The following is a 24,063-nucleotide window of genomic DNA, read 5'->3' as shown; positions in this document are numbered from 1 at the left end:
TTTTCTTGTAAGGAGCCAATGAGCAGCGGAACGAGACTTGTGAGAAAATGCTCCAGACAGTTTGGCCTGGGAAGGGAGCAGAAAAAATGGCTGATCAGAAGGAAACAGAATGTTGCCAAAGGAATTTATCACAAATTGGAAATCAGGAAAGCTTAGTTTCCCAGCCTTTTTGGAGTATAAATGATTTTACTGCACAACAGAATCAAACCGGAATAAAAAATGAAGAGTATTTTGAGAACAGAGTGAAAACATTTGAAGAGAAATCAAATATAAAGAACTATTACCAAACTCATTCTGTAGAACAATATGGATACAAGGAGGGTGAAAAAGGTCACAGTGGGACCCTTATTCTTCCCCTACCTGGAAAGGAAAGTATGGGAAATAAACCCTATAAGTGCACAGAATGTGGAAAGAATTTCAAATGGAATTGTCTGCTTATTTCCCACAAACGGATCCACACAGGTGACAAACCATACAAATGCACGGAGTGTGGAAAAAGCTTCAACAAGAACTGTTTCCTTATATATCATAAAAGGATCCATACAGGAGAGAAACCCTACAAATGCACGGAGTGTGAGAAGGCCTTCAGTCGCAGGAGCACCCTTACTCTCCATAAGAAGATCCATACAGGAGAGGAAGGCTATAACTGCACAGAGTGTAAAATGATGTTCAGAAAGAGAAGCCAGCTTATTTCCCATAAAAGGATCCATACTGGGGAGAAACCATATAAATGCATAGAGTGTGGAAAAAGCTTCCAGCTAATTAAGTCCCTTACTTCCCATAAGAAGATCCACACAGGAGAGAAAACCTATAAATACACAGAGTGTGTAAAAAACTTTAGTCAAAGCAGTCAACTGATCTCCCATAAAAGGATTTACTCAGGGGAGAAACCGTATATATGTACAGAGTGTGGAAAGAGCTTCACTAAGCGGAGTCGTCTTGTTTGCCATAAAATAATTCACACGGGGGAGAAACCATTCCAATGCATGGAGTGCGGAAAAAGTTTCAGCCAGAACAGTTACCTTCGGTCCCATAAAAGGATCCATACAGGAGAGAAACCCTATAAATGCACGGAGTGTGAAAAGACCTTCAGTTGGAACTGTGACCTCATTTCCCATAAAAGGATCCACACAGGTGAGAAACCGTACAAATGCACAGATTGTGGGAAAAGCTTCAGCAAGAACAGTTCCCTTACATCCCATAAAAGGATCCATACGGGAGAGAAACCCTATAAATGCACCGAGTGTGAAAAGACCTTTAGTCGGAGCAGCAACCTTATTTCTCATAAAAGGATCCACACCGGAGAAAAACCCTATAAATGCATGGAGTGTGGGAAGAGCTTTAGCGAAAACAGGTCCCTTAAAATTCACATGAGGATCCATTCAGGAGAGAAGCCTTATAAATGCACCGAGCATGGAAACGCTTTTAGTCAAAGCTCTACACTAATTTCTGTCCCACAGAGTACAGAAAACTACATATGTTTTGAATATGGAAACAGTTTCTGGTGGAATAGTCATCTTGCATCCGATAAAAAAATCCACACAGGGGAGAAATCATATCAGTGTGGGGAATATGGGAGAATATTTCAACAAAGCAGCTCACTTATTTCCCACCAAAGTATCCACGCTGGAGAAATGTTTGGAATGTGGAAAGAATTTCAGGGGGAGCATTCAGCTTACTTTCCATAAAAGGATCCATTCTGGCATGCTGTACAAGAGCCTGGAGTGTAGAAAGAGCTGCAGTCAAGGAAGTAACCTCTTTTCTCATAAAACAACCCACATGGGAAAAGCGATATAACTGTCTGGAATGCTGAAAGACCTTCCGTGAAAACGGGACCCTTGCGTGTGGGATGAGCTTCGTGAATAGTAGTAATCTTAGTTCAGATACACGATCCACAAAAACTGTATAAGTGCATGAAGTGTGGAGAGAGATTCTGCCAGGAAATCACATAAAAAGATCCACTTGAGTACTAATCCATAGAAGTACTAGGTATATTTGCTTCATTTGTACATGCTCAAATCTTACAAACCTTGGAGGGTTTGTGCCTTAAATTTTTCCAATGCACAGGTGAATAAAGATTAAAGGGTTGAGTATGTTGGTATTTCAAATAATCAAGCAGGAAAAAAAGAGATATTTGGAAATCCATGGGGCCCAACATAAATAAAATAACATAAAATCAAGAAAAGCAGTCCTTCACTCCTAAATGATCGAGGAGTTTCTTCTGAACAAATAGACAATAAACTTGATATTGGCCACTGATTTTCAATATTTCTATAAAAGAAGGAAGCTTATGTCAGTTTTGCAGATAGGATGGGATGGGATAAGGTAACCTTTGTCACTTTTTTTGTGTGAGCACACTGGCACATTAAAAAATGAAATGCTGATGTCCATTCTCAAAAGAAAATTAAATATATAACCACACACGTGTACACACATATACATATGGTACATACACACACACACACACACACACACAAATGTATATTAATCACAGTCCATTTTGAATACATAGCAGAAAAATAGTCTTGAGAGTTAACAAGATTGGTACTATATGGTGGGAGGTCCCTATAGGATGGGTGTCCAACTTTGGCAACTTTAAGACTTGTGGACTTCAACTCACAGAATTTATCAGCCAGCATGGCTAAGAGTTAAAGTCTACAGGTCTTAAAATTTCCAAGATTGGACACTCTTGCTGTAAGACGAATAGTATTTGCAAAAGAATCTGGATAGATCAATGTTTCTCAGCCTTGACAACTTCAAAATATGTGGACTTCAACTCCCAGAATTGGTAACACTGGAATACACTAATAGGTTTCCCATAAAGTTGATCAGTAACCTCTTTTTCTTTCCTTTTCTCCTTTTTCTCTTCCTCTTTTTTTCCTTTGCTTTTCAACAAGACTTTCCTTTTGCATTCTTTGTTGCGCCAGCTAGAGCTAAATTTCACATTGAGTCAGACTGCTTTGAGCAGTTTCCATTCCAACTAAAAGTTGCCTTTGAAGATAACTCAGAAACTACTTCAGAGAGACTGTTTAACAGAATAGCAGAGTTGGAAGGGAGGTCTTTTAGTCCGACCCCCTGCTCAGGTAGAAAACCCTATACCATTTTAGACAAATGTGGTCCAATCTCTTCTTTAAAACTTTCTCAACCTTGGCTGCTTTAACATGTGGGAACAATTCCCAGCCAGCCCAGAATTCTGGGAGTTGTAGTTCACACACCTTAAAATGGCCAAGTTTGAGAAACACTTTGGCTAGATTGTTAGTACGTGAAACCAGCTTTTCTTGAATGATGAGGTTCGGGTAATGCTACATCAGGCCTGTCAAACTAGCAGCCCATGGGCTAGATACATCAAGTACAGGCCACACCCACCCCAGCTCTGCAAAGGCAAAAAACATGTCGGTGATGCAATCAAGTTTGACAACCCTGGTCTACAGGCTGTCCGGATTGATTTAAGGTGTAGTTTATTACCTATTGCCAATTCAAAATGATCTAAAATATGTCAGCCCACCTGTTAGGCCATTAAGAAAGGGCCTAGTTTGGGTATATGGGCAGAAAATGCATTTACAGTGGTGACCGTAACACTGGAACGTGAGTCCTTGGTGCTCTCAGAGTTTGGTTGTTATATTGCATCTCTCCTTGATTAGTTTCCATCCATTGCTTCTTGTCTTTCCTTTAGGTGAGTTGGAGAATAGGTTGACACACCTGCTTCTTTGTGTCAGTCCTCAAATATTGGAACTCTGCCATCATGTCACCCCTAGTCCTTTCCACACTAGACATACCCAATTCCTGCAACCATTGTATGTCTTAGCCTTAAATCCCCTAATACCTTCGTTGCTCTTCTCTACGCTCTTTAGAGTCTCAAAATCCTTTTTAGATTGTGGCAACCAATAACTGGATGCAATATTCCAAGTGCAGTATTACCAGGGCATTAGAAAGCAGTACAAACACTTCATGTGATCTTGATTCTATGCCTTGGTTTATACAATCAAGGGTTGTATTAGGTTTTTTGGCAACTGCCACACACCTGGCTCATATTTAAGTGATTGTCCACTAGGATTCCAGGATCCTTCTCAGGGTTACTGCTTTTGAGTCCGGTACCACCTATGCAATTGGTTTTTCATGCCTTGTTATTTCAATTTATCAATATATGTCTCCACAGACCAACACGGAGAAACCAAATTACGTATTATGAGGGAAAAGCTAGTCCCTTTCCTCCCTGCTCATTGAAGGACTGCCTGCATTCTGCAGAAAGACCGCCAGGGGGCTCCCTCTGCACCTACTGGAAGGTCTCGCAGCTTCCCAACTTCAGCGGGGAACTGAGCCTGCGCTCACCCGTTTTGCCCGAGAGGGAAGAAACTGAGCATGCGCCCTTCCGTTTTACCGGGAGAGATGAGATTCCCTTCTCCTGGGGTGGAGAAGGGGAGGAGTGACGTCACCCAAAGTCCTTCCTTCCTTTGTTTTTATCCCTAGATAGTGCTAGGAAATGAAGTGTGCTGCCATGGCAAATAAATTCTGCAAAAATTCTGACATTTCTGAGGTAAAACTTTTGGAGTCGAGTTGCTTGGAGTCCCGTTTCCCGTTTCCAGGCTCTTTTCTAGAAACATTCGTTCGCCGCTGTGGGAATTTTAGCCTTCCTGGCCCTTCTCCCTGTCACGGCCACCATCTTGTCCCCATGACGGCTCCTCAATAATCCGCCTTTTCAATCTGGGTCCATCCTTGTCTTTGACAAGATCCCCGAGTGAAGCGGGTTTGTGCGTGAAAAAAGGAGCCTTTGGTTGGTCCATATTTATGATCATTTCAGTTCCTTCCGTCGGTCGATATATGTTTTAATTCTCCACAGAGCAACATGGGAAAACCCAAGTTAACGTCTTATGAGGCGAAAGAGAATCCTCCTTGCCACTCCTTAACCGCCCCCGCCTCGTGCTCTTAGGCACCGCCTGCATTCTACAGAGGGAGCCCGCCCCTACTGAAAGGGCTGGCAGCCTCCCAGCTTCAGGGAGCAACTGAGCATGCGCCTGCCTGATTTGTAAAGGGAAAGGGAAAATTCTGAAGATTCTCCTGGTGCAAAAGGAAAAGAATGACATCACCGGAAGTGCGGCCTCTCTAGGATCTCCCAAGCCGAGTTGAAGGGGGGGGGGTGAGAATCAAAGCTCCAGACCAGTCGTGTTGCACCCCTCCCCCAGCTGGAAGGGACCTTGTAGATTTATTTATTTATTTTATTTATTTATTTAATTTTGTCATAACAATATACACAAGCATCACACAAAAAGATTATATAATATATAAACATATATGTACACTGAGAGCATATGCACCAAGACAAATTCCTTGTGTGTCCAATCACACTTAGCCAATAAAATTCTATTCTATTCTATTGTATTCTATATATATGGGGAGAAACAAGGAAGTATAAGCAGTGGTGGGATTCAGCCAGTTCGCACCACTTCGGGAGAACCGGTTGTTAACTTTCTGAGCAGTTTGGCAAACTGGTTGTTGGAAGAAATCATTAGGGCAGAGAACCAGTTGTTCAATTACTTGAATCCCACCATTGAGTATAAGAATATATATATATATATATATATATATATATATATATATATATATATATATATATATATATATATATATATATATATATATATAGGTCTTTAGTTATTCGGGTTTTCTCCGCGTAAAATTGGAAGTGTCTTGGCGGCGTTTCGAAGTCTCATTCGTCATCTTCAGGCTTCAACCGTGCTTCTGGGAGCAATGTGTGATTGCAGCTGTTTCTTCCTTTTAACTGCTAGTGGGGTTTGAACTGATTGGGTGGGAGCTTGGCTGTGCTCTGATTGGATGTGGGTTTTTGTGCTCTGATTGGCTGGGGTGTGTCCTGTTTGGGTGGGGGCTTGGTTGTGCTCAAATTAGTCTGAGTTGCAGGGGATCTGAGCTGGTGAGCTGCACTGCTGCTGTTTGGCTTCGTGTTCGTGGTGGTGCTACATCTTCATAGTGGGTGTCAGTCTGCTGCATGTATGGATTGGAGGGGTTTGAAATGGCTAATGTTGCAGCTGCGGTCTGGCTTCTGGTCCTTGGTCGTGCTTCCTGATCAGTGTGGGTTTGGGTGTGCTTCTGGGTGGATGTGTGGTGGTGACATCCTGTGTGGACCTCGTGAGTGTGGGTCTGGTGTCATTCCTCGTGTTAGGGACACGTTTGTCAATAAGGGCAGGTTTCCAAATGGCTGGTAGGCGGAGGTATCATCTCGTTTGTTCATGCTGTGTGGGCGTTTTCTATCTCGATGGCTTCTCTGATTATTCTGTTGTTAAAGTGTTCAGTTTTGGCGATAGTTCTGGTCTTTTTAAAGTCAATATCGTGTCCTGTGACTTTAAAGTGTTGGACCAGGGAAGAAGTTGGTTCCTCTTTTTTGAATGAGTTCTTGTGTTCTTCAATGCGCACTTATTCTTCTGTTGGTTTGTCCAATGTATGTGGTGGGGCAGGCGGTGCATGGGATTTCATATACTCCTTGATTTTCTAACTCAATTTTGTCTTTGGGGTTTCTTAGGATGGTGGATATTTTTTGGTTTGTGCAGAATGTTGTCTTGATGTTATGTTTGTGGAGGATCTTGCTGATTCTGTCTGTGGTGCCTTTTATATATGGGAGGAGGGCTGTGCCATTTTCTTGCTCTCTGTCTTGGGTTTTAGTGGGGGGTTCTTTTTGGATTAGTTTGGTAATCTTATTTCTCTGGAATCCATTGGATGTTAGTACGTTTGTGAGAGTGTGTAGTTCGGTTTTTAGGTGTTGTTCGTCAGCTAAGCATTTTGTTCTAGAGATGAGTGTCTGCCCTTATTGACAAACGTGTCCCTAGCACGAGGAATGACACCAGACCCACACTCACGAGGTCCACACAGGATGTCACCACCACACATCCACCCAGAAAGCACACCCAAACCCACACTGATCAGGAAGCACGACCAAGGACCAGAAGCCAGACCGCAGCTGCAACATTAGCCATTTCAAACCCCTCCAATCCATACATGCAGCAGACTGACACCCAGTACGAAGATGTAGCACGACCACGAACACGAAGCCAAACAGCAGCAGTGCAGCTCACCAGCTCAGATCCCCCTGCAACTCAGACTAATTTGAGCACAACCAAGCCCCCACCCAAACAGGACACACCCCAGCCAATCAGAGCACAAAACCCACATCCAATCAGAGCACAGCCAAGCTCCCACCCAATCAGTTCAAACCCCATTAGCAGTTAAAAGGAAGAAACAGCTGCAATCACACATTGCTCCCAGAAGCACGGTTGAAGCCTGAAGATGAGAATGAGACTTTGTTCGAAACGTCGCCAAGACACTTCCAATTTTACGGGAGAAAACCCGAATAACCAAAGACGTACATACAAACACCCGCGAAAACCTCAGAAAACATATATATATATATATATATATATATATATATATATATATATATATATATATATATATATATATATATATATATATATATATATATATATATATATATATATATATATATATATATATATATATATATATATATATATATATATAAAGAACAATAGGACAGGAACGGTAGGCACTCTTGTGCTCCTTATGCACGCCCCTTACAGACCTGGTGAGGTCAATAGTAGATAGTTTTTTGTTAAAGCTTTAGGGATTTTGGGAAGAGACCACAGAGTCAGGTAGTGTATTCCAGGCATTAACAACTCCGTTACTGAAGTCATATTTTCTGCAATCAAGATTGTAGCGGTTAACATTAAGCTTAAATCTATTGTGTGCTCGTGTATTGTTGCAATTGAAGCTGAAGTAGTCTTCGATAGGAAGGACATTGTAATAGATGATTCTATGAGTTAAACTCAGGTCATATCGAAGGCGGCGTAGTTCTAAATTTTTTAAACCCAGGATTTCAAGTCTGGTGGGATAAGGTATTTTGTTGTTTTCAGAGGAGTGAAGAACTCTTCTTGTAAAATATTTCTGGACACGTTCTATTGTATTGATGTCAGAAATGTGGTATGGGTTCCAGACAGGCGAGCTGTATTCAAGGATTGGCCTACAAATGTTTTATATGCTCTGGTTAGTAGTGTAGTGTTTTTGGAGAAGAAGCTACGCAAGATTAGGTTTACAACTTTTAAGGCCTTTTTTGCAATGTAGTTACAGTGGGCTTTGGCACTTAGATCATTTGATATGAAAACTCCAAGGTCTTTAACAGGGTGGGGGTCATCAGTAAGGCAATGCCCATCAACCTTTAACTTAGTGTTTAGGTTCTTTTTTCCAATATGTAAGACTGAGCATTTGCTGGTTGAGATTTGGATTTGCCAAGTTTTAGACCATTCAGATAAAAAGTCAACGTCTTTTTGGAGGATAGCTGTATTGTTGGTAGTGTTAAATAGTTTGACATCGTCAGCAAAGAGAACACAATTACTTGTAATACGGTCACAGAGATCATTAATGTATAATATGAAGAGTGTTGGTCTTTTTTTTTGGTCTACTCAGGAACTCAAACCATGTGATTCCTGTCCACCATTAAACTATCTTTCCAAGCAGTCTCCATGTTTTTATTGTCTTTTTCCCTTGGAACTGAGCCCAGAAGGATATTTCTTCCAACACTAGCTTGGTAACGAAACGTTCCGAAAGCAACCCGTGAGCTTGGAGAATGAACCTCCATCCTCAAATGCCAGTGTCTTCATCCCCTTAAAACAGGGGTCTCCAACCTTGGTCCCTTTAAGACTTGTGGACTTCAACTCCCAGAGTTCCTCAGCCAGCTTTGCTGGCTGAGGGATTCTGGGAATTGACGTCCACAAGTCTTAAAGGGACCAAGGTTGGAGACCCTTGCCTTAAAATGCGGTACAAATCAGAAAGTCTTTCCCCAGGAATGGGGTTAAGAGGCTTCCACACACACACCAGATCTCTTCCTTCTTGGCCATTCTGGGCCTTTTCTAGGTGAGTCTGGGTTTTGCTTCCCGCCCCTCAGGCATGAAAAGGGGCGGCAGTGCAACATGGGCCCCAGGCTACCCCCTTCCAGGACTCAGAAGATGGAATTTAGGATTTGGATTTTGCCTATCTGCGTTCCTATCCCAACACAAAGCTGCCCATTCAGACAAGCAGCGGCATGCCTGGCAGAGCCCTGTTGCCTGGCTTGAGCATGGAAAAAGGGTGGCAGGGGAACATGGGAACACGGGATTGCCCCACTCCCATCTTCTAGGGCAGGGGTCTGCAAACTTGGCTCCTTTTAAGACTTGTGAACTTCAACTCCCAGAGTTCCTCAGCCAAAAGCTGGCTGAGGAACTCTGGGAGTTGAAGTCCACAAGTCTTAAAGGAGCCAAGTTTGCAGACCTCTCTTCTAGGGGACTGAAGTCCCCAATCAGAAAGGCTCCCATTCAGCGACGGCCTTTTCGACTGACGTCATTTCCTGCCATCGTCCACTCGCAGGTCGCCCCGCGCATGCTCCGTCCCCTTCTGAAGCTCGGAGCGACGTCATCCAAAGCGTTGGCCACTCTAGGGAGTCTCCCCTCGCTCGTTTTAACCTCTTTTGTTCCGCCTGGGAGTTCTGCGGGGAAAGTTTTGCGAGGACGGAGGTTGCAGGCGGGAGGCGAGTTCGGTGAGTTGCTTTTCTCGCGTGGAGGGGATCCCGTGGAGCTCGAGAGACGTATGGAGGGAGGCGTGCAATCTCTCCCTCCAAAGTCCTGGGGAAGAGGGAGAGGGATGCGGCGGGAGGGAGAAGCCCGAGGTCCCATGTTCCCCTGCCGCCCCTTTTGCATGCGTGGGAAAAGCCTAGGTGGGGAGAGAAGGCGCTTGCATGGCAGAAATCCAGCAGGAAGACTGTTCGAGCAAAATGCAGGGGAGAAGCAAGGTAGCCAGAATGGAAGGATGGGATAGAAATAGGAGAGAGTCTAGAAAAGATATTTTCTAGACTAGAAAAGAGAATAAAGGATAGAATGGAATCTAGGTTAGGAATAGAATGGAATCCATAAAAAGAGACTAGACTAGAGAATAGATTAGAAAAGAGAATAGAGACTAAAATAAAATAGGATAGGAATAGGGTTGAACTAGAATAGAAATCTAGCAAAGAGAACAGAATGGGATAGGGATAGAATAGAATAGACTCTAGAAAAGAGACTAGGGAATAGAAAAGAGAATAGAAAATAAAATAGAATGGACTAGAGCAGTGGTTCCCAACCAGTGTGCCGCGGCACTAAGGGGTGCCGTGAGATCTTTTGAGGGTGCCGGGAACTTTTGAGCTACGGAGATTTTAAATATCTATTTCCTTATAAGGGTGCCGGGAACTTTTGAAAGGCTTTCCAAGGGTGCCTCAAACAAGAAAAGGTTGTGCCTCAAACAAGAAAAGGTTGGGAACCACTGGACTAGAGAATAGGATAAAATAGAGAATAGGCTAGGAATAGAATAGAATCTAGAAAACAGAATGGAAAAGAGAATAGAAAATAAAATGGAATGTAATAGAGAATAGAATAAAATAGGGAATAGGATAGGAATAGAATAGAATCTAGAAAACAGAATAGAAAAGAGAATAGAAAATAAAATAGAATGGAATAGAGAATAGAATAAAATAGAGAATAGGATAGGAATAGAATAGACTCTAGAAAACAGAATAGAAAATAAAATGGAATGGAATAGAGAATAGGATAGGAATAGAATAGAATCTAGAAGAGAGGAGAGAGGAGAGTTGGAAAGGACCTTGTGTGTCTTCTAGCCCATCCCCCTACTCAAGCAGGAGAACCTATATCAGTTAAATGTCTAGTGCAGGGGTAGTCAACGTTTTTATACCTACCGCCCACTTTTGTATCTGTTAGTAGTAAAATTTTCTAACCTCCCACCAGTTCCACAGTAATGCGCCATGTATCGTTGTCTGCGCATGCCTCTCGCGCATTGTGGATTGGGTTAGGGGGGGCGCCAGCTACCAGCTCTGCTTGTCCGCTGCAGCTGGGTGGTGTGGGGGGAGATGCGCGAGCTATTCTGGGACGAGGCTCTTTTGTTTGCGGTCGCACTATAGCGCAATTTAGTTTCACTTACATAACGTGAACTAAACTTATGCGCGGGCAATACAAATAGTATATTTTCAGAAATTTAAATTGTTACGGGGAATTTTATGAAAACCTAGTGAAAATGTTTTCAAATAATGCTATGAAATTTTTTTTAAAAGTCAATTAAATAAAAAAAAAAGGAAAGTGCTTCAGTATCGGACAAATTCCCTACCGCCCACCATGAAAGCTGGAACGCCCACTAGTGGGCGGTAGGAACCAGGTTGACTACCACTGGTCTAGTGTCTCTTCTTAAAAAAAACCAGTGATGGAGCACCCATGATTTCTGAAGGCAAGCTGTTCCGCTGGTCAATTGTCCTCATTCTTACTCTGATTCATTTGAGTGAAGATTCCAGTGCCTCATGTGGTACTAATCAATCCATCCATCAGAATCAAGCTGGAAGGGGACCGTGGAGGTCTTCTAGTCCGACCTTTTGCTCAGGCAGGAGACTACACCATTTCAAACAAGTAGCTGTCCAGTCTCTTCTTAAAAACTTCCAGTGATGAAAAGTACCCATAAGTTCTAAAGGCAAGCTGTTCCACTGGTTAATTATCCTCAGTGTTAGGAAGTTTCTAGAAGTTTCTCCTTAATTCCAAGAGCATCAGCGCAGTCCATTTGGCTTAGCAACCACTTCACTTAATGGCCAAAGTTACAACCCTCTAAGCAGTTTACAGTGTCACCATATTGCCCCCAACAATCTAGGTCCTCATTTTACCGACCCCGGAAGGATGGAAAGCTGAGTCAACCTTGAGCCTCATGAAATTCGAAACTGCCAAATTATGCAGTCCCTATGCCAGCTCAAAAGAATCCTTAGTCGGACATTTTAAAAGATTAAAATGTCACTTGTTACGTTCCCTGTGCTTTTCCGTTGCAGGTATATAGGCCCGAAGCATCTTGTCTCCTTGCCTAGACACAAAAATATCTCACAAACAGGGAGCGTGAAGAGATCTGTGGCCCCATTTAAAGCTGTGTTGGAGAACAAAGGAAGAATGGAGAGGCCACATTTAGCAAGTGAGGCAAGTGGAAAAGAACTTTCCACTATTCAGGTTGAGATCTGTGACAAGATCTGGCCAAGCACTGGGCAGAAGATCCTGGAAGAGGAAACCATCCGCTGTTCAGAAGTTCAGCCCTGGAATTTCAGGAGCTTCCAATACCAGGAGGCTGAGGGTCCCCGCGGACTTTGCAACCGATTCCACCAGCTTTGCCATGAATGGTTGCAGCCAGAAAGGAACACAAAGGCGCAGATGCTGGACTTGGTGATCTTAAAGCATTTCCTGGCCCTCCTGCCCCCTGAAATGGAAAGGTGGGTTCAGGAGTGTGGAGCAAAAACCAGCTCCCAGGCAGTGGCTCTGGCTGAAGGCTTCCTCATGAGCCAGGCGGAAGAAAAGCAGCAGAAAAATCTTCAGGTAGACACCTTCATTTTGAGGTCTTAGAATGGTTCCAGATAGAAGAAACAATATATAATAGTATAGTTTATATACGATAGTTTAAGAGATTAACAGAGTTGGAAGGGACCTTGTAGGTCATCTAGTCCAACCCCCAAAAGCAGGAGACCCTATACCATTTTCATTCTCTTCTTGAAAGCCTCTAGTGATGAAGCGGCCACAACTTCTGAAAGCAAGCTGCTCCATTGGTTGATTGTTCTCGCTGTCAGAAAATTCCTCCTTATATCTAGGTCAAATCTCTCCTTGATCAGTTTCCATACTGAAACATGCTTCGGAACGGGATAAGCACATGTATCGTCTGAGAGAAATAATTTAATAAATAGTCAAAGGGCAGACTCCATGTTCCACTAGGCCTTTTTCTGCCATTAGTTCTCTAGGTTTCAATAGTAGGGTGTCAACCATCCCAATATGGTAGCCAGCGAAAGAAACTCCTGTGACATTTATTTTTCCTCCAAGAGTACAATCTATTGAAAAATCAGAAGTGGAAAAGCCAGTTCTAACATTTCGCGCGCAAAAGCGTAAGACAGATTCCCCTTTTTTTCCCCTGGTCCTCCCATAGACTTAGACTTAGAATAACTTTATTGTCACTTTATTGTCACACGGTCCTTTGCCCACCAATCAGTTGAACCTGGGTTGTTTTGAGAACAATCGGTTTGCCTCGGATATTCTCAGAGTTGGTGACCTTGGTGTCAGGCATGGAAGCCGTCTTGGGCATTGGATCTTCAGACCTGCAACATTTAGTGCTGTGGGAAACTGGGAAGGGGGGATTGTATGGAGCTAGAGAGATATATAGTTATAATAACATTCCTTTCTCTGAGAGTCAAGGACATTCCGCCCTGTACTTGGAGGGGTGTGACTGGGAGGCATCTCCAGTTTGAACGGTGCCTTAATTGGACCACGTGAAAAACATGTGGGTGCTGGGGCAGGGACTTGGACTTTCTTTTGGGTGGGGAAAACCTGGAAGCTTTCAGATTCAGGTTTTCCCATGTTGGAAGAAATATCCTGGGTTCGGTTCCAAGTGGGGAAAAAGACACTGGAAACATGGAGATTGCTTGGAAAGATGGTTTAATGGTGGACAGGAATCACATGGTTTGAGTTCCTGAACAGAAAAGGCGATCACTTGCTTCAAGATGTTGGGTGAAGAACTAAAGAGGGGCCGAGATGCTGAGTGCCTGAGTTTATACTCTCTGTGGGGCCCCACCTTGGTGTTTCCTATTCCTGTATAAGAAATGTATCCTGATTGGTTGTCAGACTCCTTCGTGGTCTAGGGGTCTTAGCTAACTCTGTAGGTTGTCTCTCAAGCTTGCTTGAGCCTTACCATGTGCTGAGTTTCTGTTGTTGGATGGATCCTATTGTGTTGCAGATGATGGTCCATTGACAAAGGTGGGAGGGGGATGAGTTTCTGCCTCTGGCCCATTGTCAAAGGTGGGGGGAAGCAGGAAGCTGCAGGGAATTGCTTTGTCTTTAAAACATGTTTCTCTATTTCTCATCCAGGGAAATATAATATTCTGCCTTTTTAATGTTTCCTAAAATATTTCATTCTTCTAGGAGATGGGTGGGTGCTAACATCCAGATATGCCAATTTGACATCTCTAATAAAATGGAACTTTGAGGAACTTATTTTATTTATTTATTTATTTATTTATTTATTTTTTCTTTCTTTCTTTCTTTCTTTCTTTCTTTCTTTCTTTCTTTCTTTCTTTCTTTCTTTCTTTCTTTCTTTCTTTCTTTCTTTCTTTCTTTCTTTGATTTCTATACCGCCCTTCTCCCAAAGGACTCAGGGCGGTTTCCAGCCAGATAAAACACAGTTATACATATAATATAAAATTTAAAAAATATATTAAAAAATTAATTCAATTTGGCCGAATTTAAAACTTAAAGACAAAAATAAAACTATGATAAACCCCTATTAAAATTACTAATTATTTCAAGCCAGCCCTGCGCGGTAGAATAAATACGTCTTCAAACTTCAAGCCTCGGAGTCTTCTTTCATTGGGGGTGTTCAGTGGTGGGATTCCTCCGGTTCAGACCGGTTCAGGAGAACCGTTTGCTCCGACTTTCAGCCGTGAGCAAACCGATTCTCTCTCTCTTTGAAGTGGGCCTGCACGCCCTGCATTATGCTCACCTATATTTCTGCTTCCGAAGCCCAGCTGATCGGGGTGGCAGAGTGGATTGCCGCTCCTCAGCTATTTTCCTTGCTCTCAGCAATGCAGAAGTTCAATTTTCTTCAAAGTGTGCACGTGCCCGCAGTGCGTGTCTGGTGTGCGCTCAGCGAACCGGTTGTCAAAACGGTAGGATCCCACCACTAGGGTTGTTACTTGGAACCCCGACATTAACCCAGGGGTGAAACATAAAAATTTTCCCTACCGGTTCTGTGGGCATGGCTTAATTGGTGGGCGTGGCTTGGTGGTCAGGTGACTGAATGGGCTTGGCCAATAATAAATAATAAAAATAATAAAGTATACAAAACTTGGGAGCGCACCCGTCTACCTTCTTTAAAAATAGAGGCACCGGTCTACCAATTGCCTTTTTTGGGGAGGCACCGGTCTACCTTCTTTAAAAATAGAGGCACCGGTCTACTAGCCACCTAAAGCGCTGATCAGCTGTAGTGCAGCCCTTTGAAGCACCGTGGCAGTCTTTTAAGGCCATTTGCAGCTATATCACCACCGAGAGCTTCAGGGACAGAGAAGAGGAACAATGCAGCGTGGGCGGGGGGGGAGGGATTTTTGCTACCGGTTCTTCGAACTACCCACTCCCATCACAACCGGATTGCGCGATCCAGTCTGAACCGGGAGCATTTCACCCCTGCATTAACCCGAATTGACATTTGGGGATGGAACTCTCCGGCTTCCAAGTGGCACACTTGCATTCCAGAGTTTTCCTCCCAAGCTACCCTTACATTCCAAAGCCTTCCCTCCCCCCTCCCATTATTGTATGGTTGCAAGCAGGTTGCGTGGCAAGTCAACCATGGCATGGGGATTTCTGGCATTTTAACATTAAGAACACATTTGTTTCCCTTCTACTGTAAACTGCCACAAAAACTTCAGCTGATGGATTTTTCAAAAATAAAATAAATAAACTTGTAGCAGATCGTTCAGTTCCTTCCATATGGGGCAGGTGTTCCCTTCTTAGTTTCCACCTCCACTGATGGATATAAGGAACTGCAGCATTGTGGATTGAGAACTTATCCATTACTTCATCTCTGTTGGTCCATTCATCCTCTTCTCTTTTCTTTATTCCTTCCTTGCAGGAGGAGTCCCCCTCAGCTGCCATCCCTGAAGATCCGGATAGAGAAGATCCTTCTGAGAAGCTGCTTTTCAGCCACTTGTCCGAAGAAGATCCCTATCAGGGCAGCTCAGGAGGTAAACCCGTGATGGCGAACCTATGGCATGCGTGCCACAGGTGGCACGCCTAGTCATATCAGCGGGCATGCCGGCTCAGCTCCAGCGCGCATGCGCACGCCAGTCAGTTGATTTTCGGACCTTCTGGGCCCACCAGAAGTAGGGAAACAGGCTGTTTCCTGCCTGCAGGGGGTGGGGAAGGCCCATTTTTTTTTCTCACCTGGCTCCAGATCCTCTCTATGCATCTAGGGAGGGCAAAAACAGCCTTCCCCAGGCCCTCTGGAGGCCCAAAACGGCCCGTTTCCCAACTTCCAGTTGGACAAGAAGTGATGTTTTTTGCTGTCCCCAGCTTCCAGAGACTCCTAGAGCGGCTCTGGAGGCTGGGGACAGCAAAAAACGTCACTTCCTGTCCAACCGGAAATTGGGAAACGGGCCGTTTCAGGCCTACGGAGGGCTTCCGAGGGGGTGGGGAAGGCTGTTTTCGCCTTCCCCAGAGAGGACCTGGAGCCAGGTGAGAAAGAAAAACGGGCCTACCTGGCCATCACATGCCAGAAGTTTGGAGGGGGGAGGGTTGCATGCGCAGGGCGGGGCACATAGAATTATGGGTGTGGGCGCACGCATGCACGAATTTTCCCCCCACCCACCCCATCCTGGCACACGATGGTAAAAAGGTTAGCCATCACTGTTCTAAGCCAAGAGTCCTCAAACTTGGCAGCTTTAAGACTTGTGGACTTCAACTCCCAGAATTCAGCTATGCTGGCTGGAGAATTCTGGGAGTTGATGTCCACAAGTCTTAAAGCTGCCAAGTTTGAAGACCTCTGTTGTAAGCAGTGTGAATGTTCTGTCTCCCCTTGGATAGAATATCTTTCCGCATTTTATTTGTTTGGGGTTTTTTTTAATTATTCTTTTTTCGCTGTTGTCTCCTTCACAGGGAACAGAACCATCTCATTTGTATTCGTACCGCCATCTTGTTCTGGTGAAACTGAAGGCTTGGCTGAAGCTCCAGCTCAGGTAACAGAACAAATTTCAGAAAATGCAGGGAACCATATTCCAAAGGTGCTTTTCCAAAAGGTAACTGGACTTTCTTGGGTTTTTTTTTTTTCTTCTTGAAACCATTTCGCTTCTCATCCAAGAAGCTTCTTCGGTTCAGAACTGAACACAACATCACGTTTCCAAATCGATAAATAACATTTGCATTTTTTAAAAAAACCGTCATTTGAAATCTAGTTTGAGGAGGGTGACTAGATGGCTCAGTGGCTAAGACATTGAGCTTCTTGATCAGAAATTTGGGTAATTCGGCGGTTCGAATCCCTAATACAGGTCTCCTGCATGAGCAGTGGGTTGGACTAGATGACCTCCAAGGTGCCTTCCAACTGTTACTGTTGAGGGGGGAAAAAGAACTTCTGGTTTGAAGAACAGTGTAAAGTAAACCTGCAATTTAATATTTCTTTAGGAGATAGGCTTCATAGTAAATGGGATAAAAACATTGTATGAGACTTTAGAAAAGGATCCATTGAAGCTAATCAGATAGAAGAAGAATCTTGGGCTTGGAAGTTCGTACCACAAATATATTCCCTATAACAGTGTCGGCAAACTTTGGCGGTCCTGCGTGCCGGCCTGCGGGCCAGAAGTAGCACACAAACCTGTCCCGTAACAAATGTGCGGCCTCGCCAGCTCCTCTTCCTCAAAGTCCTGTGCTCCAATGCGCGCCAGTCAGCTGGCCGTCATGCGGGATAGTGGTGTACCCCGGAAGAGTGGCGGTCCATTGCGCATGCGCGAGCCGGCAGCCAGAAGGTCAGGTGTTGGCCTGCACATGTGTGCCAGAATGCCGCTCTTCTGGGGTCCACTGCTCCCATGCATGTGACAGCCAGCTGACGGGCGCGCATTGGAGCACAGGAAAACAGAAGAGGAGCCATCGAGGTCGTGCATTCAGCACAGGATGGAACGCCGCTCTTCTTGGGTCTGCCGTTCCTGCATGCGACGTCAGCTGGCTGTCACGCGCATGGGAGCAGTGGACCCCGGAAGAGTGGCGGTCCATCACACATGCGCAAGCCGGCACCCAGAAGGTCAAGTGCTGGCCTGCACGTATGCCAGATTGCCACTCTTCTGGGGTCCACCGCTCCCACAAGCGTGACAGCCAGCTGATAGGCGCGCATTGGAGCATAGTAAAACGGAAAAGGAGCCGGCAAGGTCATGCATTCGTCGCAGAACGGGTTCGTGTGCCACTTCCAGCATGCGTGCCATGGGTTCGCTGACACTGTCCTATAATCTGAAGAGCAGAAATTGTTCATCCTCAGGTTAATGGCCTTCACACAGATCCTAATATGAATTCTCCAGCACATTTGGGATGCTGTCCAGTCAGTGTAGAGATACAGTGGACATTAGCTAACATCCAATCTGGGTCGATCATCAGAATCAGAGGTTTCTTCTTCCGAGCTTTCGGATTTGTGCTGAAGCCCACCCTCAGTGAACTTCTCTCTACCGGAATGTTCTGGTAGAGTTCCCTGAGAATGGGGTACCAGCACAAATCAGAAAACTCGGAAGACAAAACCTCTGGTCCCGGTGACCGATTGAGATTGGATCCTGCAACATTAGCCTGGGAAACATACATTCACCTTCATTCATATTAGCTAACACGTTAGGAAGGACAGTGGTAGGTTGCTACCGGTTCGGGCAAACCAGTAGCAGTAGTGGCAGGAGGCTCCTCCCACCTGCTTGGACATCATCAAATATACTCTGCGCATGGGAGCGAACTGGTAGCAAAGGTAAGTGAAACCCACCACTGGAAGGACACCTCCCCCCATTACAGTTGTGTGTTTAAGGTCCAATTGCCAATTGATTCAGAAGTTAACTATTTTACTGAATGGGAAATTCCATCATGTAAGTTAAACTTGTCCCAGCTGTGCCTTTTGGTGAAAACCTATGAACTTGGCCCATTTTCCTATATAAGGTTTTACATCGGGGTAGTCAACCTTTTTATACCTACCGCCCACTTTTGTATCTCTGTTAGTAAAATTTTCTAACTGTCCACCGATTCCACAATAATGTGCCATGTATCGTCGTTTGCGCATGCCTCTTGCTCATCGTGGATTGGGTTGGGGGGACAGCTACCAGCTCTGCTTGTCTGTTACAGCTGGGTGGTGTGGGGAAAGATGCGCAAGCTATTCTGGGACGAGGCTTTTTTGTTTGCGGTTGCACTATAGCGCCATTTAGTTTCACTTACCTAACATGAACTAAACTTATGCGCGGGCGATACAAATAGTATATTTTCAGAAATTTAAATTGTCACGGGGAATTTTATGAAAATCTAATGAAAATGTTTTTAAATAATGCTATGAAAAAAAATTTAAAAGTCAATTAAAATTTTTTAAAAAAGGAAAGTGCTTCAGTATCGGACAAAACCCCTATCGCCCACCATGAAAGCTGGAATGCCCATTAGTGGGTGGTAAGGACCAGGTTGACTACCACTGTTTTACATCCTCATCCTTCACTTATTGCCCCTTACGTGATTTTTGAACTTCTAAATCCATCGTTGTCGGTTAATAGGGAAATTTGTTTCCTTGTTCAGGGTCCTGTGTCCTTTGAGGAAGTAGCGGTGTATTTTTCTGAGGAGGAGTGGTCTCAGATGGATGCCCACCAAAAAGCCCTCCACAAGGAAGTCATGCGGGAGAATTCTCAGAACGTGGCCTCTTTGGGTAAGAGTCCCCTGCTTGGCCTGCAAACATTTACAAGGTAGTCCGATTCAGCCCAACATTTATCTCCAACCAAATCTCATCTCCTGTATAAAGGAAGGAATTAATCCTACCTTCTGCCTCAAAACAAGGGAAGAAATTCACAGCTACTTCCTTAAATCCATCATGTTGTTACCTGTTATCTCATACTTCAGATGTTCCTGTCAGGAAATTATTATTTGACTAACTAGTTGGCCAGGCATTATATAAACTAACTATGTATGTTTGCAGTAAGAAAGGCATGATATTGCTTTAAGGCTGTGCTGCATCATGCAAGCATCCTGATTGGTTGAGCTCTGTAGCCAATGTATAAAAGGACTACTAAATTATGGCTTGTGGGGAATCTACAGGGACGCTACAGCATTGTAACCCAATGACATGCTGCAACTGTATATTTGAGCTTTATGATCGTTGCTTGATCATGGCTAGTTACTGATTCCTCAAGATACTGACTGTTGTGAATTGAACTGTGTTTTGCCAAATTGAAAGAAGACCTTGTTTGTTGTGCAAGTCTACGTTGGTAAGAAGACTTCATAACATCCCTGACTGGGTTTATATGTGTATGACCTGGAATTGTTTTTGGACTATGACTTTGTCTTTTCCCTAAAAGTAAAGGAATATCAAACCCCAGTTTGTCTGCAAGTGACTGTTATTGTATACAACCAGTCTCAGTCGTTTTCACGCGTAGGGTACTCTGCTCAACAGTCCATAATCTTGGTTGTGAACCCAGATTACCTTTAACAGTTCCCCTTCAAAGAAAATAAATAAATATATATATATATATATATTTGTTTTCTGAGGTTTTCGCGGGTGTTTGTATATAGGTCTTTGGTTATTCGGGTTTTCTCCCACGTAAAATTGGAAATGTCTTGGCGACGTTTCGACGAAGTCTCATTCGTCATCTTCAGGCTTCAGCTTTGTGCTTCTGGGAGCAATGACGAATGAGACTTCGTCAAAACGTCGCCAAGACACTTCCAATTTTACGCGGGAGAAAACCTGAATAACCAAAGACCTACACATACATACATACATACATACATATATATATAGGTCTTTGGTTGTTCGGGTTTTCTCCCGTGTAAAATTGGAAGTGTCTTGGCGACGTTTCGACGAAGTCTCATTCGTCATCTTCAGGCTTCAGCTTCGTGCTTCCAGAAGTGTATATATATATATATATATACACTTCTGTATATATATATATATACAGAAGTGTGTATATATATATATACACTTCCTCAGCGATTCATTTTAGATTATGGACCCAGTGATCTGAACTCTGACATTCAGCAGTGACTTCTTGTGTAGGACAAGGAGCTGCCTGCTTGTCCTAGGAACCACGTAAAATAGAAATGATTTACTTGAATTGGTTTGCTGTTTAATAGAAATTGACTTTTGAAGGGGTTCTTTAAATAGAAACTACATCTACATATTGACCATTGACCAATTTTATATTCCTGAATTTGTAATAATCCCATCAGATGTCCACAATGAATAAAGGTTGCATCAATGGGTTAGTTCTTATTGTAATAAGTCAACAAAATCTGGGGGGGGGGATTTATTTATATTTGATTTGATTCTTTTTCTTTCCCCTGGCTTCGTCCAATTTTTCTTCTCTCTTTTCTTCTCAAGGAGCTCCTGGGCAGGAGAACGACGGTTGCAAGGAACCATTTCAAGAGACCAATCAGAAAAAAGAAGAAAGACTTATAAAAAAGAAAAAACAGCCAAAAAAACAGGAGAGTAAAAAAATCAATCCTCACTGTGTTGGCGATCAAGATGCCCTTCAACAACAACCTTGGAAAGGAAGGAAAAAAGAAAAAAAGACGTTAGGGAAAAAAAGAGAAGGATTCAAAGACACATCAGTTGTAAATAAAAACAGCAGAACTTATACTAAAGGAGAAGGCTCTGAATTGTTGGACAATGGAAAATATAAGAAAAGAACCGTTTCTTTAGCTGAAAGAAGAAGAGCAGGGGAAAAGCCATATGAATGCCTGGAGTGTGGGAAACTCTTCAAATGGAGCGGTTATCTTACATCCCACAGAAGGATGCACGCAGGGGAGAAACCATACCAGTGCTTGGAGTGTGGGAAGAGCTTTGGTCAAAAAAGCCATCTTACTTCTCACAAAAGAACCCATAGTGGGGAAAAACCTTATAAATGCACCGAGTGCGGAAAGGACTTTTCCCAGAGTAGTCACCTTCATTATCATAGAAGGATCCACAACGGGGAGAAACCTTATGAATGCACGGAATGTGGTAAGACTTTCCGGAGACGATGTGACCTTAAATGCCATATAAGGATCCACACAGGAGAGAAGCCATACAAATGTCTGGAGTGCGGAAAGAGATTCAGTCAGAATTGTTCCCTTAGGTCTCATCAAAGGATCCACACAGAAGAGAAATCGTATAAATGCCCAGTGTGTGAAAAAAGCTTCCGATGGAAACATTGTCTGGTTTCCCATAAAAGGATCCACACAGGAGAGAAACCGTATCAATGCAGGGAGTGCAGAAAGAGCTTCAATTCGAGCAGCACTCTTGCTATCCACATGAGGATTCACTCGAACGAAAAAAGGCATAAGTGCACGCAGTGCGGAGTGAGTTTCAGTCAGAGGGCTTACCTAGTTTCTCATAAAAGGAGCCACAAGGGAGAGAAACCATACACGTGTGTGGAATGTGGGAAAGGGTTCCAGAAAAGCAGCTCCCTTGTATACCACAAAAGAATCCACATAGGAGAGAAAACGTATGAATGTATAGTGTGCGGGATGAAGTTCCCTGAAACGGGATCGCTTGTGCGCCACGAAAAGACGCACCACGGGGAGAAACCGTATAAATGCATGGAGTGCGGAAAGAGCTTTAACCACAGCGCTGCCCTTACGTGTCATAACAGAACTCACACTGGGGAAAAACCATTCAAGTGTACGGAGTGCGGAAAGAGGTTCGCTCAAAGTGGTCACCTCATTTCCCATAAAAGGGTTCATACGGGGGAAAAACCGTATAAATGCCTGGAATGTGGGAAAAGCTTCACTCAGCTTTCTTATCACAAAAGAGTCCATAAGACAGAGAAACCATATCAATGTACGGAGTGCGGGAAACGTTTTAAATGGAATAGTTCTCTTACTTCTCATAAAAGAACTCACACGGGGGAAAAGCCATATAAATGCGTCGAGTGTGGGAAAAGCTTTATCACGAGTGGGAAGCTTACTTTCCATAAAAGGAGCCATTCAGAAGAGAAACCCCATAAATGTACGGAATGTAGAAAGAGTTTTAGTCAGGCATGCGACCTAATTTCCCATGAAAAGATCCACTTAATACCAAAGCCATTTAAATGTACGGAATGCGGAAAGTGTTTTCGTTGCAGCAGTGCGCTTCGTTATCACAACAGGACCCACACTGGGGAGGAACCTTACAAATGCAAGGTGTGTGGGAAGACATTCAAAACAAGCAGTAACCTTACTTCACATAAAAGAAGGATCCACTTGAAAAAAAAGTAAGTGCCTGGAGTAGGGGAAAAGCTTTAGTTAAGAGGTTTGACCTAATTTCTCATCAATGAATCCACCCCAAAAAGTCCTATATAAGTGGAACGGAGAAGTAATTTGAATTGAGTGCCAAGAATTCATACGAAGGAATATTGTCCTAAAATACAGAGACGTCCTGTTGTCAGAGTCCAGCAGGGGGCTGGACTAGAAGACCTCCAAGGTCCCATTCCAGCTCTGTTCTGATTCTGATTTAAGTCCTTTGCTAGCCATAATGTGATGGACAGAAGAAAATCATGTGTGAAAGATTAGAGAATCTTCAGTCCTAACACGGAATGGACTTTTTCAGCGAACACTCATTTATATTGTTACTTCAGATTCCAACTGCAAAAGGATTATTTTTCCATGAGAGAGCTAGGGGTGGGATGTTTTAATGTTTCTTTGGCAGTTTATTAATGTAACTGATATTCATGGTCCTTTTATAGGAATTAAAGTTTATTTTTTTGCTTTAGTTTACAGACACTGGGTTTAATACTGTATGCCGCTCACAGCTGTCATAGAAATAAATAACTTTGCTAAAATGTTTGCTTGGATGTTCTATACCATGGGTGTCAAATTCTCCATGTCATGTGACATATCACAATGTTTTTCCCCTTGGTGGAGCTGGAGTGGCTGTGGCCTGCATGTGACGCTCCCAGCCCACGAGCCGCCAGTTTGACACCCGTTCTATACGAATGAGGCTACACTGCACATTAATGCAAAGAGGAAGAATTAAGTCAATGATACTCAGGGTATAGAAATAGGTCTGAAAAGAAGAATGCTACTTATATTAAAATACATTTCAAGAAGAATGTTATACCGTGTTTTCCTGAAAATAAGACCCTCTTATATTTTTTTGAACGCTGAAATAAGCGCTTGGCTTTATTGCCATGCACTCAAAAGCCCGATTGGGCTTATTATCAGGGGATGTCTTATTTTGTGGGAAACGGTATCTGGGATAAAAGATGTAGGTCACGTCTAGATGGCAGCAATAAATTAGGATATA

The 24,063-nt window shown here is 43.5% G+C and overlaps 1 protein-coding gene across 1 annotated transcript in view; it reads left to right on the top strand.

The window, feature by feature from the left end:
- The window catches only part of LOC131192843 (zinc finger protein 420-like), a 34,384-nt gene extending 10,321 nt beyond the window's left edge, over window positions 1-24,063 (top strand). Inside the window, exons 6-9 of the mRNA XM_058172394.1 lie at window positions 13-1,451; window positions 15,104-15,107; window positions 17,277-17,288; window positions 21,517-24,063. Coding sequence (XP_058028377.1) covers window positions 13-1,451; window positions 15,104-15,107; window positions 17,277-17,288; window positions 21,517-23,036 — 2,975 coding nt within the window. The 3' untranslated portion in view covers window positions 23,037-24,063. The remainder of the gene's footprint in view (window positions 1-12; window positions 1,452-15,103; window positions 15,108-17,276; window positions 17,289-21,516) is intronic.

Source organism: Ahaetulla prasina, chromosome 2 (assembly GCF_028640845.1).
Source record: "Ahaetulla prasina isolate Xishuangbanna chromosome 2, ASM2864084v1, whole genome shotgun sequence".
Classification (NCBI taxonomy): Eukaryota; Metazoa; Chordata; class Lepidosauria; order Squamata; family Colubridae; genus Ahaetulla; species Ahaetulla prasina.
The sequence above is the reverse complement of the archived record's forward strand: the minus strand, read 5'-3'. Positions and strand labels throughout refer to the sequence as shown.